The sequence below is a fragment of the Erigeron canadensis genome, chromosome 5 (genome assembly GCF_010389155.1).
Source record: "Erigeron canadensis isolate Cc75 chromosome 5, C_canadensis_v1, whole genome shotgun sequence".
Lineage (NCBI taxonomy): Eukaryota > Viridiplantae > Streptophyta > Magnoliopsida > Asterales > Asteraceae > Erigeron > Erigeron canadensis.
This window is the reverse complement of record NC_057765.1, coordinates 30,143,155-30,157,619: the sequence shown is the minus strand read 5'-3', so window position 1 is coordinate 30,157,619 and position 14,465 is coordinate 30,143,155. Positions and strand designations below refer to the sequence as shown.

Sequence of the window (14,465 nt, the reverse complement as noted above, 5' to 3'; positions counted from 1 at the left end):
AAGTACTAATTTATAACAATTATTGGTGCTTGAGCAGCTCTCACGTACTCAATTAATTTTCCTTTCAATTGTTGATAACTAAAAATGAAATCGTTGGGATCCAGTTATAGACACAAGATAAAAAAAAAACAAACAAACCTAATACGATCGAAGTGAAGGTGATGATTTTTTACCTCCGGATAAAAGTAGGAGATTCAATTGGAAGAGAAAAGGGGGCTAAGGCTTGGAGTCCTATTCAACTGGAAAAGAAAAAGGATAAAGTCCTACTAATTTGAAATTTGGTATGTAGTCTTAGCTAGAAAAATTCTTGTTTGTGTTTGAGAGCATGAAATTATAAAGGACTTCAAAATTGAAGTTTGAAATAAGAGTTATGATATGGTTGACTAATTCGGTAATGGTAAGACTAATTGATCACCTTGATGAATCTATGATAATTAAATGACACGTACGACAGAAACACGGGGAAAGAATATGCTAAGAACCTCCAAACAAAACAACCAATCAGAAATATATCCAAATAATCCAATATATAACGCTCCTTGAAGAATATTAAAAACAGTCATAAGCTAGTTGAAAGCTAATTAAAATAACTAAACAGAGAGACCTTAATAAAGTATGCCCAAATAATAATTAATGCCGGATTATTTAAGCCTCTTGCATTAACTAGATGCACCTAAATAACAATTAACGAAACTATGGTCGTTATTGTTCCGCTTGCTAAAAATGTGGTTACTCATTAGTTGAAACTAACGATCGGTCATTTTCTTCATCCCAATCATTTACACATAAGGGCACCCTCCGTAACCTGAAAAAAAATATGTTGTACAACTAATTAACTAAAGGGCTGATTAAAAAATTAAAATAAATCATTGTGTAGCATATATATATATATAACTATATTATGAGTATTTGTGCAATTTGCCAAAATGGCCAAGATTTTGGTTCAAGATTTCTTCACTTACTATTTCTAATAAACGAGAGCAAGTACCCGCGCGTTGCAGCGGTGACATGATGGGATGATAGGTCATAGAGTGTGATAGTCAAATGCCTTAGCCGTACGGGTTCCGTCCTCAGATTTAAAAATTCGTCGAAAGTATATCGAATGACATCTCTAATGAAAGAGCATGAAATTTTAAGAACACCCATATAATTTTTATAATTTATCGATGTACGGTTTTTGAGATAAAAGATTTTGAATAAATTGGAGGAATAAATGACTTATGGAGTTAAGAGAAAACAAATGATTGGTTGAGATTTGAAGAGAGAGAAAGAGTGTTAGGTAAATATAGAATTGAAATATGGGTATTTTAGAAAAGTAAATATTGAAACTTAAAATATAAACATGGGAGATCAGCTTTTTTATAATATAGTATATAAATATAATGTATGATCACTTACTTGGGTCGGTGAGAGTAATAAGACCAGAGTTACCAAAATGACAATTCCATGGGTTTCTTCCTTTGCATTGGTAGTAAATATTCATGGCTATTGAGGCATGGTTAATAAGATTATCAGGCAAATAGCATGCTCCACCTTTCTCCAATATCCCACAATCGACTTGTGAGCATGCAAAGTTTACGTTCTCCAATAACATCGACTGACTCGATGACGGCTTAGCCACACACCATGTTTTCTACACGCCAAAAAATAAAAATAAAAACTTTAGAATTAAATTTCCGGACAGTATATTAGGTCTATTTATCGTTACTTTTTTATTTTGGATCATGAAATTTTAAGAAGAAAATAACATCACCGATTGACTTATATGTAAAGAAAGAATTGTCATACCGTGCTATAAACTGCTTTAAAAGTCCCAACTGCAAAACATCCAAGAGATAAATAAGTTAAGATTCATATACAATGTTTTAAAAATGCATCATGGTTTTGTTTAGTGCAAAAATCAATGATGTGTTTTTGATACCTGAAAGAAGCATAAGAAGATATGCAAAAGCTTTATAATTAGTAGCCATATTATAAGATGATGATGATTTGATTTGATTTGATTTGATGTTTTGTAGTGGGTGGTTATAAAGGGAAATGGTGAGGCAACATATAACGGCTCTAAAGAAAATGGAAGATCAATACGTTATGTAAGTTACAATAATTAGTAATTAAAAAGGGACCCATCGAGATTATTGGGTAACAGTTTATATCGATTACATCATTATTTTAAGGATTTGAGTTGATTTAAATATAGTGACAAAAATTGGACCTCATCCGTGTTCAAATGGTTTTAGTCAAAAATCGTGTTGTTATTACATGCAACATGTAATTATGGTTTTCTTACATTTTTGTCGTTATAAAAGGAACTTGAATATATAAATAAAGTTTAAAATAGATAAAAATGAATAATGATATGTAGGTAGGAAATAGAGTTTTAAACTTATAACATAGTTGTATACTAGATATTGGACCCACGCGTTGCCGCGGTTGACATTGTTTACGCGATAAACTTTTGCACCTAAATTTATGTGAAATATTCATACCTAAATTTTTTAAAAAAGACAATTAAACATGTAGCAATGTACATAGAAAAATGCAAAAAAAAAAATAATAGGATGTATAAAAACATAAACAATAATTATATTAATGCATTAAATGTTACATGAACGTAAGACGTAACAATGATGAAAGTTATTATATTTTAAAAAAACGTTATACATATATATATAAAGACGGATAATAATAATCAAAACCAAATGTTTAAAAGTAAAACTGTAAATGTGTAAAAGTTGTTTGATTAAAACATGAGAGCCCAAAAATTGAGTGTCATGAAAATAAAACAAAAGTTTGATGTGAGACAAAAGTTTAAAGATAGAAATTTTACGGGGTTAAAATGAAAGGTCGTAAAAATTATTATGTTCAATAAGAACTTGTACATTTCATTAATAAAGAACTTATAAATTTGTATATGTTTTTAATAAATGTCTAAAATGTTACATGAACGTAAGACGTAACGATGATAAAAGTTATTATATATTAAAAACGTTATATATACAAAAAGACGGATGAAAATAATCAAAACCAAATGTTTATAGGTAAACCGTAACTGTGTGAAAATTGTTTGATGAAAACATGAAAACCCGAAAGTTTAGAGTCAAAAAAATGAAAAATAAAACTTTGATACGAGACAAAAGTTAAAAAATAGAAACTTTATGGGGTTAAAATGAAAATTGGTAAAAATTATTATGTGTTATAAGAGTTTGTACGTTTCATGCATAAAGAACTTGTATTTGTTTGATGAAAACATGAGAACCCAACAGTTTAGAGTAAAAAAAATGAAAACTAAAACTTTGATACGGGAAATTTTTTTTTTAAAAAAATAGAAATTTTAAGGGGTTGAAATGAAAATTGGTAAAAATTATTACGTGTTATAAGAGCTTGTATGTTTTTCATGCATAAAGAACTTGTATATTTATATAAGTTATTAGTATATATAGTGAAAAATTATTTTGAGAACCCTTTTTTTTGCGAGAACCTTTGAGAACTTTTCAAATTAAGGCCAACCGATGATTATTCTTTACATGAAAATTGTTGTTTGATTGTTTTCTGAATAACTTATGCGTAATTTTGAAGTTTATAATTGTGTGGAGGCATGGATTATCATCCGTTATACAATTATGTTGAGATTTGAATTCTTGATCACATGTGCACGAATATTGCTATGATTACATGTGATTGACTTGCATACATGTGATCATATGTGATCATAGCAATATTCGTGCACATGTAACCAACAATCCAAATCTCCACATAATTGTATAACGGATGATAATCCATACTTCACACAATTATAAACTTCAAAATTACACATAAGTTATTCATAAAACAATCAAAAAACAATTTTCATGTAAAGAACAATCATCAGTTGGGCTTGATTTTGAAAAGTTCTCAAAGGTTCTTACAAAAAAAGTTTCTCAAAATAACTTTACCCAATATATATATATATATATATATATATATATATATATATATATATATAATGTGTTTGTTTATACGGATAAAATCACCTAGTGGTATAATAATTAAGAAAATGAGGAATTGTTGGTAGTATCGAATACCAATGTAAATTGAGATCTACGATAGTGGTGACTTCCACTCCACTCAACTCCACTCCATGTGAATTATGAAACCCTGAAAAGGGGCATTATTCACCTCTTTGATGCTTTTAATGTTTGATTCATCATAATTCTGAAATACATTACTCGTATCTACTATTCTAAGTTTTAAAGTAATGCTAACGTTGATTTATTTGTATTAGAATGCAACGATGTGTAGGCCCCAGCAACCAAATATGTGTCTCGTATAATTGTATTCACGGCTGCTTTCATTTTGGGGATGGGCATTTCAATCTTAGCCGAGCCGAGCAAAGCCCATGAACCCCATTTTAAATGTTTCACTTCATTTTGGGGACCTTTCATATTTTATATTGTGTGCTGCTTTATTTTTGGAGAGAACAAAACGAGAGATTTTTGGAGAGAGAACAAAACGAGAGAGGGCAAGCAACAATTTCTTTCATTTTTATTTTTACCTTTCATTATCATCCACCAACAACCACATCTAAAAAATCTATATCATCAATAATCTATCTTCACCACTATCTTTATTTTGAATTTAAAATCCATCAATTTCTTTATCCTAAAATCAAAAAATGGCACTTAGGGTTTAAATTTTTGGGCTTTTTGTTGGGGTTGAAGATTGAAGAAAGTTTCATTATCCTACCAGATCTACATCTGGTTCCGTCATACAAGCTCGGACGAATCCTCATTTACATTTGTATCATTACATCTGGACGGATGATTCATGCTCCTCCAGATCCAGATCTGGTTCCTCGGGGGTCATCCACTCTCGAGACATGGGTTATCTGGTGAGGACGTATGATTCATGTTTCTCCAGATCCAAATTTGGTTCGAATATCTACTCTGGTGCCTACACGCCTAGATCTGAGCCGATACGGATTAATGATTCATGTTCTTCCAGATCCAGGCTAGTTCGTCACTAGTCATCCACTCTCGAGCCTACACACTTAGACCAGGTTCCTCACTAATCATCCACTCCAGCACTACCACTCTTCTATCTTGTTCGGGGCATCATTACCAACAAATCACTCCTAAAGAAGATTTTTGATGAGCAAAAATCTCTATATAACCGCCCATTAAATTGAGAAGGGAAAAATCAAGTTAAAATAAAAATGAAGTCACTAACCCTAATCATACTTTTCACACCTATAGTCGTAGGGTTGAGTGAGGTAGTGATGAAACTAAACAACATTGGTCCGATCGGGAAACGATCGACCAACAAGTCATGTTCTAGCACCACCGAGGCCCACCACCACACTCCCCAGCCCGACCGATCCCCCACCGTACTTGTTGGTTGATCGTTTCCCGTTCAGACCAATGTTGTTTAGTTCCAACACTGCCTCGCCCACCCCTCTGACTAAAAGCGTGAAAAGTATGATTAGGGTTAGTGAGTTCATTTTTTCAAATTTTGAATTTGAATTTCCCTCTCAATTTGAAAGGCGGTAATATAGAGATTTTTGCTGATCGTAAGTCTTCTGTAGGAGTGGTTTGCTGGTAATGATGCCACGAATCGGATTTAGGAGTGGTAGCTCGGAAGTGGATGACAAGTGAGGAACAAAATCTAGGCGTAGACACTCGGGAGTGGATGACTAGTAATGAACTAGCTCAGCAACTAGAAGAACATAAATCATCCGTCTGGATCGACTTAGATCTAGGAGAGGAGGCACGAGAGTGGATGATCGAACCAGATTTGGATATAGAGGAACATGAATTACGTCAGGATTGGATTACACCTGGACCGGGAGTGGATGGCTCATGAGGAACCAAATCTGGATCTGGAGGAGTAAACCAAAAAGGTTTGGTTTAAAGTTTAACCAGGTAATAGCTAAACCACGAACACTCCTAGATGCAAATGTGAAAGAGGAGTCGTATGGGCTTGTATGATGGAACCAGATCTGGTAGGTTGGATTATTGATTGTTGTGACGAGTTTGAGGCTTGGGAAATTGAAACCAGGTCGACGGATGATTTATAAGCAGGATGGTGGTGGCAGTGAATTTAAATTTGAAACGATGACCTGGATATGAAAGAGGAAGCACGACGGGGGATCAACGGGGGATCAGTCGAGTTGGGGAAGGTGGTGAAGAGCATCGGTATGACGGCGGTGCTAGAGAAAGACTTTTTGGGCGATTGTTTCCCGATCGGACCAATGTTGTTTGGTTTCAACACTGCCTCCCTCAACCCTTCGACTCGAAGCATGAAAAGTATGATTAGGGTTAGTGAATTCATGTTTTAAATTTTGAATTTGAGGGCCGGTTATATTGAACTTCGATCTTAGTAAGTCTTCTATATGAGTGGTTTGGTGGTAATGATGCCACAAATCAAATTTAGGAGTGGTAGCTTGGAAGTGGATGCCTAGTGACGAACCAACTTTGGATCTAAAAGAACATAAATCATTCGTCCGGATCGACTCAGATATAGGCGTGGAGGCACGAGAGTTTGGTGTCAGAAATATGAAAAACCAAAAGTTTGGTGTCAAAAAACTAAAAACAAAACTTTGATGGAGGACAAAAATTAAAAGATAAAAACTTTTGAGGTAAAAATGAAAAAAATTACAAAAGGTAAAAGGTATTGCACTTAATGTATATAAAGTTGTACTATGATGGTGGGTAAAGGTTAAAAAAAAAAATATTTTGGGGTAAAATGAAAAATATCAAAAAGGAGGAGTTTTATGTTATGCATTAATACTTGTACATTTGCATAGGTTTTTACTATATACCAGTCATTTTATCTGCGCTTTGCCGTGAAAGACGATAAAATTTTAGATACAAATAATATATAATATTTTAAATACAATACAAATACATTTATGTAAAATTTTTGACCCCTAAGTTCATAAAAAAAAGTAGCAATAATATTTTTCCAATAACTATAAAATAACTACTTAAATTTTTTCTTGAAAAAAGTAAAATGTCAGGACATTAGATATATGTTGTAACTTTTAAATCATTTTGATGACTTCACCCATCTTCTTTGGATTTATTTGATCATTTACTAAATTTATAAATAACAACTAAATTTACATTCTCTTCCAATTAAATTTATAAAACTAACATATTCTTGATGCATACTCGATGAACATAGAAATGAATCACGTAGATTAAAAACTAAACGTCTCTTTTAAATCATATACTTTAAAAAAATGCATTAAACTGCATTGTGAAATCATATATCATTAAACTGCATATATATTATTGTGTTTGGCATTGAATAATTTAACAACGTGTAGTAGATAGTACTATCAATGTTTGTCATTATGAAAAAGGGAAATGATTAGGTTGTCAGGAATCCTCATATCATTATCGTAAGTTTATTAAGTAAAGTATCACAATAGCTTAATGAGATTTTACCTTCTTTTTTAATATCCGAGTGATATTGTTATGCCCGGATATTAAGAAATTAATATATACCCAAACAGTCACTTTTTTTTGACCTCGAATATTTTTATATAACTATTAATCAAACTAGAAAACTAAAAAATAATACCTTAGAATGATGTTAAATTGTTAATCAAAGTCTATAAATGATTAGAAATAATTTAACATATTTAGTTTGGCCTTAAACCCGTTTTTCCTTCTCTTATTTTTCTTCTTTCCTTCTCACCGTCTTCGCTCGTTCCTTGTTTCTTTTCTGCCGAGTTTTTGTGTTTTGTAAATGATCATGTTGATCACGTATATATTAATTTATAGTTGGAATTAATTTCCATTTTATACATTTTGCCCCTCACTTCTTATTTTTTTTACAAATTTAGTCCTTTTCGTGATTTCAACTTAACTCTCGGGTCTCGGCCATAATTATACTTCTTTAAAAATACTAGGCCTGACATTTGATTTATACAGATTATTAAATAACTCGGAATTTATTCATTTAATATATACTAGATTTTAGACCCGTGTCCAATACTTAACACGGGTTTTATGACATTATTAATATTAAATTTATTCATATATTTTACATGTACAAGATTGTAAATTGAAATTTGATACATTTTAAAAAAGCCACAGTTCTATTCAAATGATAATAATTAGTCGATGAAATGTTTGCTAAATGAATACTAAATAGGAAATTGTAAGGAAAAAGATTATTAAGTAATGTAATGCTGGAAAATTAGAAGAATGCATCGCCGTTCATCTTTTAAACACTTCTTTGTAGACGATATTCGTTGTATTGGTTTTTGGCTTCCCGTCTTTGTCGCATATCAGCACCTTGAGACCCTTTTTCGACTTAACCCGAGAGATTGCAACATACAACTGTCCGTGCGTGAAAACTGGTCGCTGTAAATACAAACCTACGGTTGATAAAGATTGGCCTTGACTTTTGTTTATTGTCATTGCAAAAAAAAAATGACCAACGGAAATTGTCTTCTATGAAACTTGAACGAGATTCTTTGATCTGACGGTATTAGCTTCATTCTTGGGATGTAAGTTTTGTATCCAATGTTGTTGCCCGATATCACTTTTGCTTCAATGACATGCTTTCCTAATCTTGTTATCCTCAATTTTGTTCCATTGCATAATCCGTTAGGGTGGTCTATGTTGCGAAGTAACATTACAGGCACGCCTTCCTTTAGAACCAACTTGTGGTTTGGTATTCCTGAAACTTTGAACCTGTTTAGGATTGCCGGGGCGTACAAAGACTGTTCAAACTCGTCAATGAACTCTGACTTGCAAACGTTGTCTGAGCTAAATTACATTTGCTCGTTGCTTTTTATATTCGATAGTACGTATTCGTTGATCGAGTCGACCTCTTCATTTGTGGGTACCAAAATGGCCTTGTCTTCAAAATATCCTTTTTCATCAAGATGTTCTGTAATTGAAGGATAGATAGTTGAGACAATGGAGTCGACATGGCTTTTTTCGGATCTAAGTAGCATATCTTCTGGGAACTCGATTTCAGTAGTCCTGTCGTTTGGATCGCCTTCCGTTCCTTCTCCAACTGTCAATATCCAGTCGGCGAATTTTTTTATTTCCTCCTTGTCCTCATCGGTTTGCCCACTATGCAGATGCATGTTCTTTGTTAGTTTTAGCACCTTGCAATTATCCCATAAGAAAGAATGATTTAGCTAAACATTGACTATTTCCTCTCTATTTCCTGTTGGTATTACCGGGAGGATTTAACGAAAATCTCCTCCAAAAACAACCACTTTACCTCCAAACGGCTTGTTTGAGTTTGATCCCCCGATTATGTCTTTCATTGTTTAATCTAAAGCCTCAAAACAATGCTTGCGCATCATTGGAGCCTCGTCCCAAATAATCAATCTAGCCTCTCTTATCAAGTCAGCCAAGGGGCTATCGGCACTAATAATACAGAAAGAGTCTTCCGTAGGGTTGAGCGGAATTGAAAATCTTGAATTGGCTGTTATGCCGCCCGGTAGTAGGAGGGCTGCTATTCCACTTAATGCCACATTTAAAACTATGTTTCCTTTTTGTCGAACAACCGTTGATAATGTCTTCCATAAGAATGTTTTCCCGGTACCACCATATCCGTATAGAAAGAAGACACCGCCACAATCAGCTTGGACTGCATCCATGATGGTGTCATATATATACTTGTCGTTGTTCCGGTGTCAGGCTCGCATGTAATGCTTGATGCTCGATATCCAATTTATGTTTATCATAATTGAGTTCATCCTGAATGAGCATGTTGCATGCCATATCGATGTATATGAAATCTGGGCAGGGCATGTTTGGTATGTCTTTTAAGCTCATTCCACTTGCGAGGAGCATGTTTTCGATTTTTGCCAATACTATATGTTTGATGGCCTCCGGGTCCAGCTCCAAATCTGTGAGAATGTTTAATGGTTAACATGCTAATAACTGCATAAAATATAATAGTAGAAGTCTGTATCTTATATGATTTTGAATAAAAATAATAGAATGTAATACCTGGCTCATTAAGCTCTTTTCTTCGAATAACAAGTATGTCTTCGGTGAGGTTGTCGTATGTTTTATCCCAAACATATTTGGCCTCGACAAACTGTCTGATGTTATAAGCATGACAAATAAGGATCGACAAAATGAGGCTGTGACCCATGTACTTGTTTCCTTAATCGATTGGATGTATTCCTCGTCACCATCCAATAGGCCCAATGCCTAGCAAGTTTCTTTGTACGTTTTGTAGACTTTCCCATGTACGGTTTTCAGGTCCTTATAACATGTTGGGCCTTTTATTTTGTTCAGTTTTGGAGACACGTAGTTGATCCTGCCGATAGACGATCCTTGGGTTCTTCTTGTCCATTTTTTGTCTTTCGCGTTCAATGTATATTTTGTCGGGAATTTGGCATAAGTCAAAGATCTCGCCTCTGCGTCGTTCTTGTTGCATTCCATCCACTTTAGAAACTCGGAATGCTTGACTGTGTGCTTTGTAACTACATCGGCTATCTGGTCGTGTTGATCAAAGACGATCGGTTTTTAATGTGGAAGGATAATCTCTGAACGGGTGGTTTCTGATAGCTAGTGTATATCATATGCAAATAATCTCCAGGATGCTTCACACGCGGATATGTAACGGCAGTCATAGAAGGCCGCAACCTTGTCCACATCATTTTGGGTTTGGTTTTCCTTGCCTGGATGTTTTTTTTTTTTGGGAACCCAATTGTTATTCTGTCCGGGCCTTTGTTGATGTATTTAAACAAATACTTAATTGCTTCGAGTTTGTTACACCATTCTATGTTCATGTGTCCTTGATACTGCTTCAGAAGCTTTGGATTGTAACCAACGACAAACCTGGTTTAGATTGTAGACAATTGTAAGAAAGTTACTATTCAAATACTAAATGCAATCAAAATAAACAAATTGAATTAGAGATTGTTGCTATATGAATTTACTAAGTAAAGGGCTTAGAAATCAGTTTATTAGTGAGGCAATTAGATGTTCAGGTAGCAGTCTCGTTGATGTCCGAAACAACTTGAAAGCTGCTTGGCCAACGTTGTATTTGCTGACCAGTCAATGTGTTCGTACGTGTAACATATTCTGGGCTGTTTGTACTAAGCCGTTAAGTTTCCAGAAAACAGTTTTTTGGCTGTTAGAGACAAACCAAAAACATCAGATGTATTTGCTGTCCAGAGATCCTGAGCGCGTAACATCTTTTTTGCTTTTTGAAATAAGTTCGTACAATATTCCAGAATAGCTTATTTGCTGTTTCAAACTTCTGAAAAATAGTTATCAAAACTGAACATTTGATGTGCATGAGTAGTGTGGAAAATTCAGTTTTTGTGTTGTATTTGCAGTATAATCTTAAGTTATAATCCAAGTTGGTTCCAGTCTTAGTGATGCCTGTTTTTCTTCTTCTATAAACCGGAAATCCTTTGTCGTCAACGTGAGTTGCATCTGTGTATTCACGTGGGAATCTTTTTGAGCATTTTTTTCCTTTCATACAGGGGCTCTTTGGATTGTCCTTGCCACATGGTCCGTGCATCATAAATTCAGTCACCAGATGATGTAACTCGTTATCCACTTCTTCGTTTGGGATCTCAGCTGATATAACACGATCGATGTCTTCTGGGTTTCTTAACTTGTCGGGTTCCTCAATGAATAAACAAATATGGGCATGAGGTAGGCCACGTTTTTGAAACTCCACGGTGTACACAACTGGGTAATATATAAACGCATTTCAATTTTTTGAATTAGTGATTATAAAAATAGTGTAACGTATAAAGAATATATACCTCCGCTAACTTTCCCAAGTATGTGTTCATCTTCTATGTTTTTGATCAAGTGATCAAGCTTCATCTTGAACATTCTTGTGAGTATGTTCGGTCTGTCTTCTGATTTAAGTCCGTGCTTTTCTAAGAATCTACAGATCTCGGGCCATTTTAGATTGCAGGTAAATGTTATAAATAGATCCGGATACCCAAGATTGTTGCAAAGGGCCATGGCATCCATGTAGTTCTACTGCATGTATCTTGCCCCGCCGGTGAAAGAAGAAGGCAAAAATATTTTGGTTCCCATTTTTGAGGCATCTTTCTGGCCCAATTCAGGTGCTTTACATATAGTGTCTTCGTCAGCCACCCTTAGTTTCTTTTGATTGCATTTTACGTAATACAATCGATCATATGTAAAGCATGGAATAGTTTCCTTGACGTTAGAATTAAAGATTCTTCTTAATGCCTCTGTTGGATTCTATATGCGAAGAAAGCCCTCATCGAAAGTCTTGTTCTCCCTTGGATTTTTTTTATTTAAATTGGTTAGAGTAGATAACAAGTAGATTGGTTAAATTAAAAAGTGAAATAAATAACAAAGTTCACGTCATTACCTGGTCCGTTTAGGTCTTCTACATCCCTTAACGGTATGTCAATTCTGTAACCGTCTTTAGCAAACGGAAATAGTAATGGATATCGTAAAGCCAGATATGACGGATGTAACTCATTGATTCTTTGCAGCGATCCGGATTTTGTTTCTAAGATTATGTCTCTTTTATCACCGGATCCGTTTATGTCGCCAATAATCAATGTCGCGACTTCGTTTGTAGTTGGTAGATTGTATGTCCTTCTATCTTTTCCCATGCGCCCAACCAGTATGAGCTTGACAGTCTCTTCATTGTTTATTGATATCCGATCTCTTGCCATGCGAAATTGCTTAACTAAAGGGTTGGTGATATCTAAAATTCCCTTCATTTGATGAACAGTTAAAAATGGTATTGAAGTTGGATCTGTGATTGATCCTTTTTTTTTCTGAGCTGTCACTGAATGTTTATTTTGTCAAAAAACATATTAATACGTTTTCCGGATTTTGAATTATAAAAGGAAAATAAGATATTGAAAGAGTATTAGTTGGTTAGTGTTGCTGTAAACAAACCTGTATGCCGAAAATCTGTGAGATACTTCATTGTCGGTGTCGAAAATATAAAGTTGTAAGAACTTAGGTTTTGTCCCGTTCCAGGCAGCAAACTTCCAATAGAATGATAGTTTTGGCCATGCATTCTAAAATTGTATGGGCCTCCTCCTTTGTTGTATGTGTGATCTATCTTTCCACCCATTGACGTGAAGCTAAACATCATGTTGTATTGTCTGATGTTTTCGATGAAATCTTTACTCTGTGGGTTCTTACCATGGAATAGTTGAGCTAACATATTCGGGGCCTCTTTTAGCTTGGGCAGTTGAACTTTTCCCCTAAAACAACACAATGAGTATGATTTTTTTTTAAATCTGCGTTTCATCTGATGGCTTCTCCGTACCATAGCATTGCTTGACATGAGTCACAGATATAAGTTGGGTCGTACATGTCGATGTATTCTGTTTTAGGCCAACGTTAAGTTAATGTACTTTTACTTAATATTGAAATAGTTTAGATGCGTACCTTTTGATATTCCGTTTTTGTTATCATATAAAGACTTTCTCATCCTTTTGTATTCTGATGAGGTTGCTAAGTCTACATCATAGAGATCTGACTCATCCAAGTAGTCGTAACCTATTATTGAGGATCACTAATTTGTAAGGTCTAACTCTTGTGGGGTAAATTTCCTATATAATTGAGTAGATGCTGACCTGAGTTGTTTTGCATAGCTTTGATAATTTGTTTGCTGCCTGTCATGCTATTGTTTATTTTTTCTGCTTTTTTGGTTTAAGGTTGTTAATTGGATGTCCACATTTACTGCATTCTGTAATGCAAGCATGTATTACAGATTATTTAATAGTATACTGACGAATGAGAATTGGATAATTAAGTAGAGATTGTTATACCTGGAATGTCGTTTGTTGTTTGGTAAGTGATTGGGACTTCAAATAATGATGATCCATTAGCTGGGTTTCTTTCCGTAAAGTCTGCTATATGTATATTACTTTTTCGTTTTATGGGTTTCGGTTTTTATAGATGAATTCTGGAGTTGTTGTTCATATTGCTGGTGGCTTTTTATAAGTGTGCAGGTGTAATTAATAGTGCGATGAATTGATAAAAGATATATAGATCGTACTATAATATATAAAGACATAAATTATTTATTATATATTATATATTATATATATATATATATTGTTGGTAGAGCTGAGAGAAAATAATAGGTTTAAGAGTTGATCTTGACAATTAAAAATAAAAATGAAAATCAATCTTAGTCTTTCAAATTCAAAGTCAAACTAAACTATATATGTAAAGGTTAAGTGGTCAATGATACTAGATCTATACAACTAAAACACAGTTCAAAAAAAGTCTCACGTACAAATTACAACATTCTAAGGAAAAAATCAATTCCATGAGTATCATATATGGCAAGCCTGATCATTGTTACAGAAATTACATATGGCAAAGCCTGGTCATTATTACAAAAATTACACCTAAAAAAATTATACCTAATACAACAATTAACCCACGTAAAATTAAATTTGATTTATATAGGCTATTTAATTTATTTCATTATAAAAGACACAAAACACATTCATGTTAAACACATTCATG

At 33.9% G+C, this 14,465-nt stretch overlaps 1 protein-coding gene across 1 annotated transcript; it reads right to left on the bottom strand.

The window, feature by feature from the left end:
• Positions 1 to 508: 508 nt before the first annotated feature.
• On the bottom strand, positions 509 to 2,008 carry LOC122602201 (glucan endo-1,3-beta-D-glucosidase). Its single transcript, XM_043774914.1, has 4 exons — positions 1,922 to 2,008; positions 1,789 to 1,817; positions 1,399 to 1,633; positions 509 to 805 (listed from the first exon to the last, which is right to left on the bottom strand). The coding sequence occupies exons 1-4, from the start codon at positions 1,968 to 1,970 to the stop codon at positions 780 to 782; spliced, it is 339 nt and encodes a 112-aa protein (XP_043630849.1). The 5' UTR covers positions 1,971 to 2,008; the 3' UTR covers positions 509 to 779.
• Between the last annotated feature and the right edge of the window lie 12,457 nt (positions 2,009 to 14,465).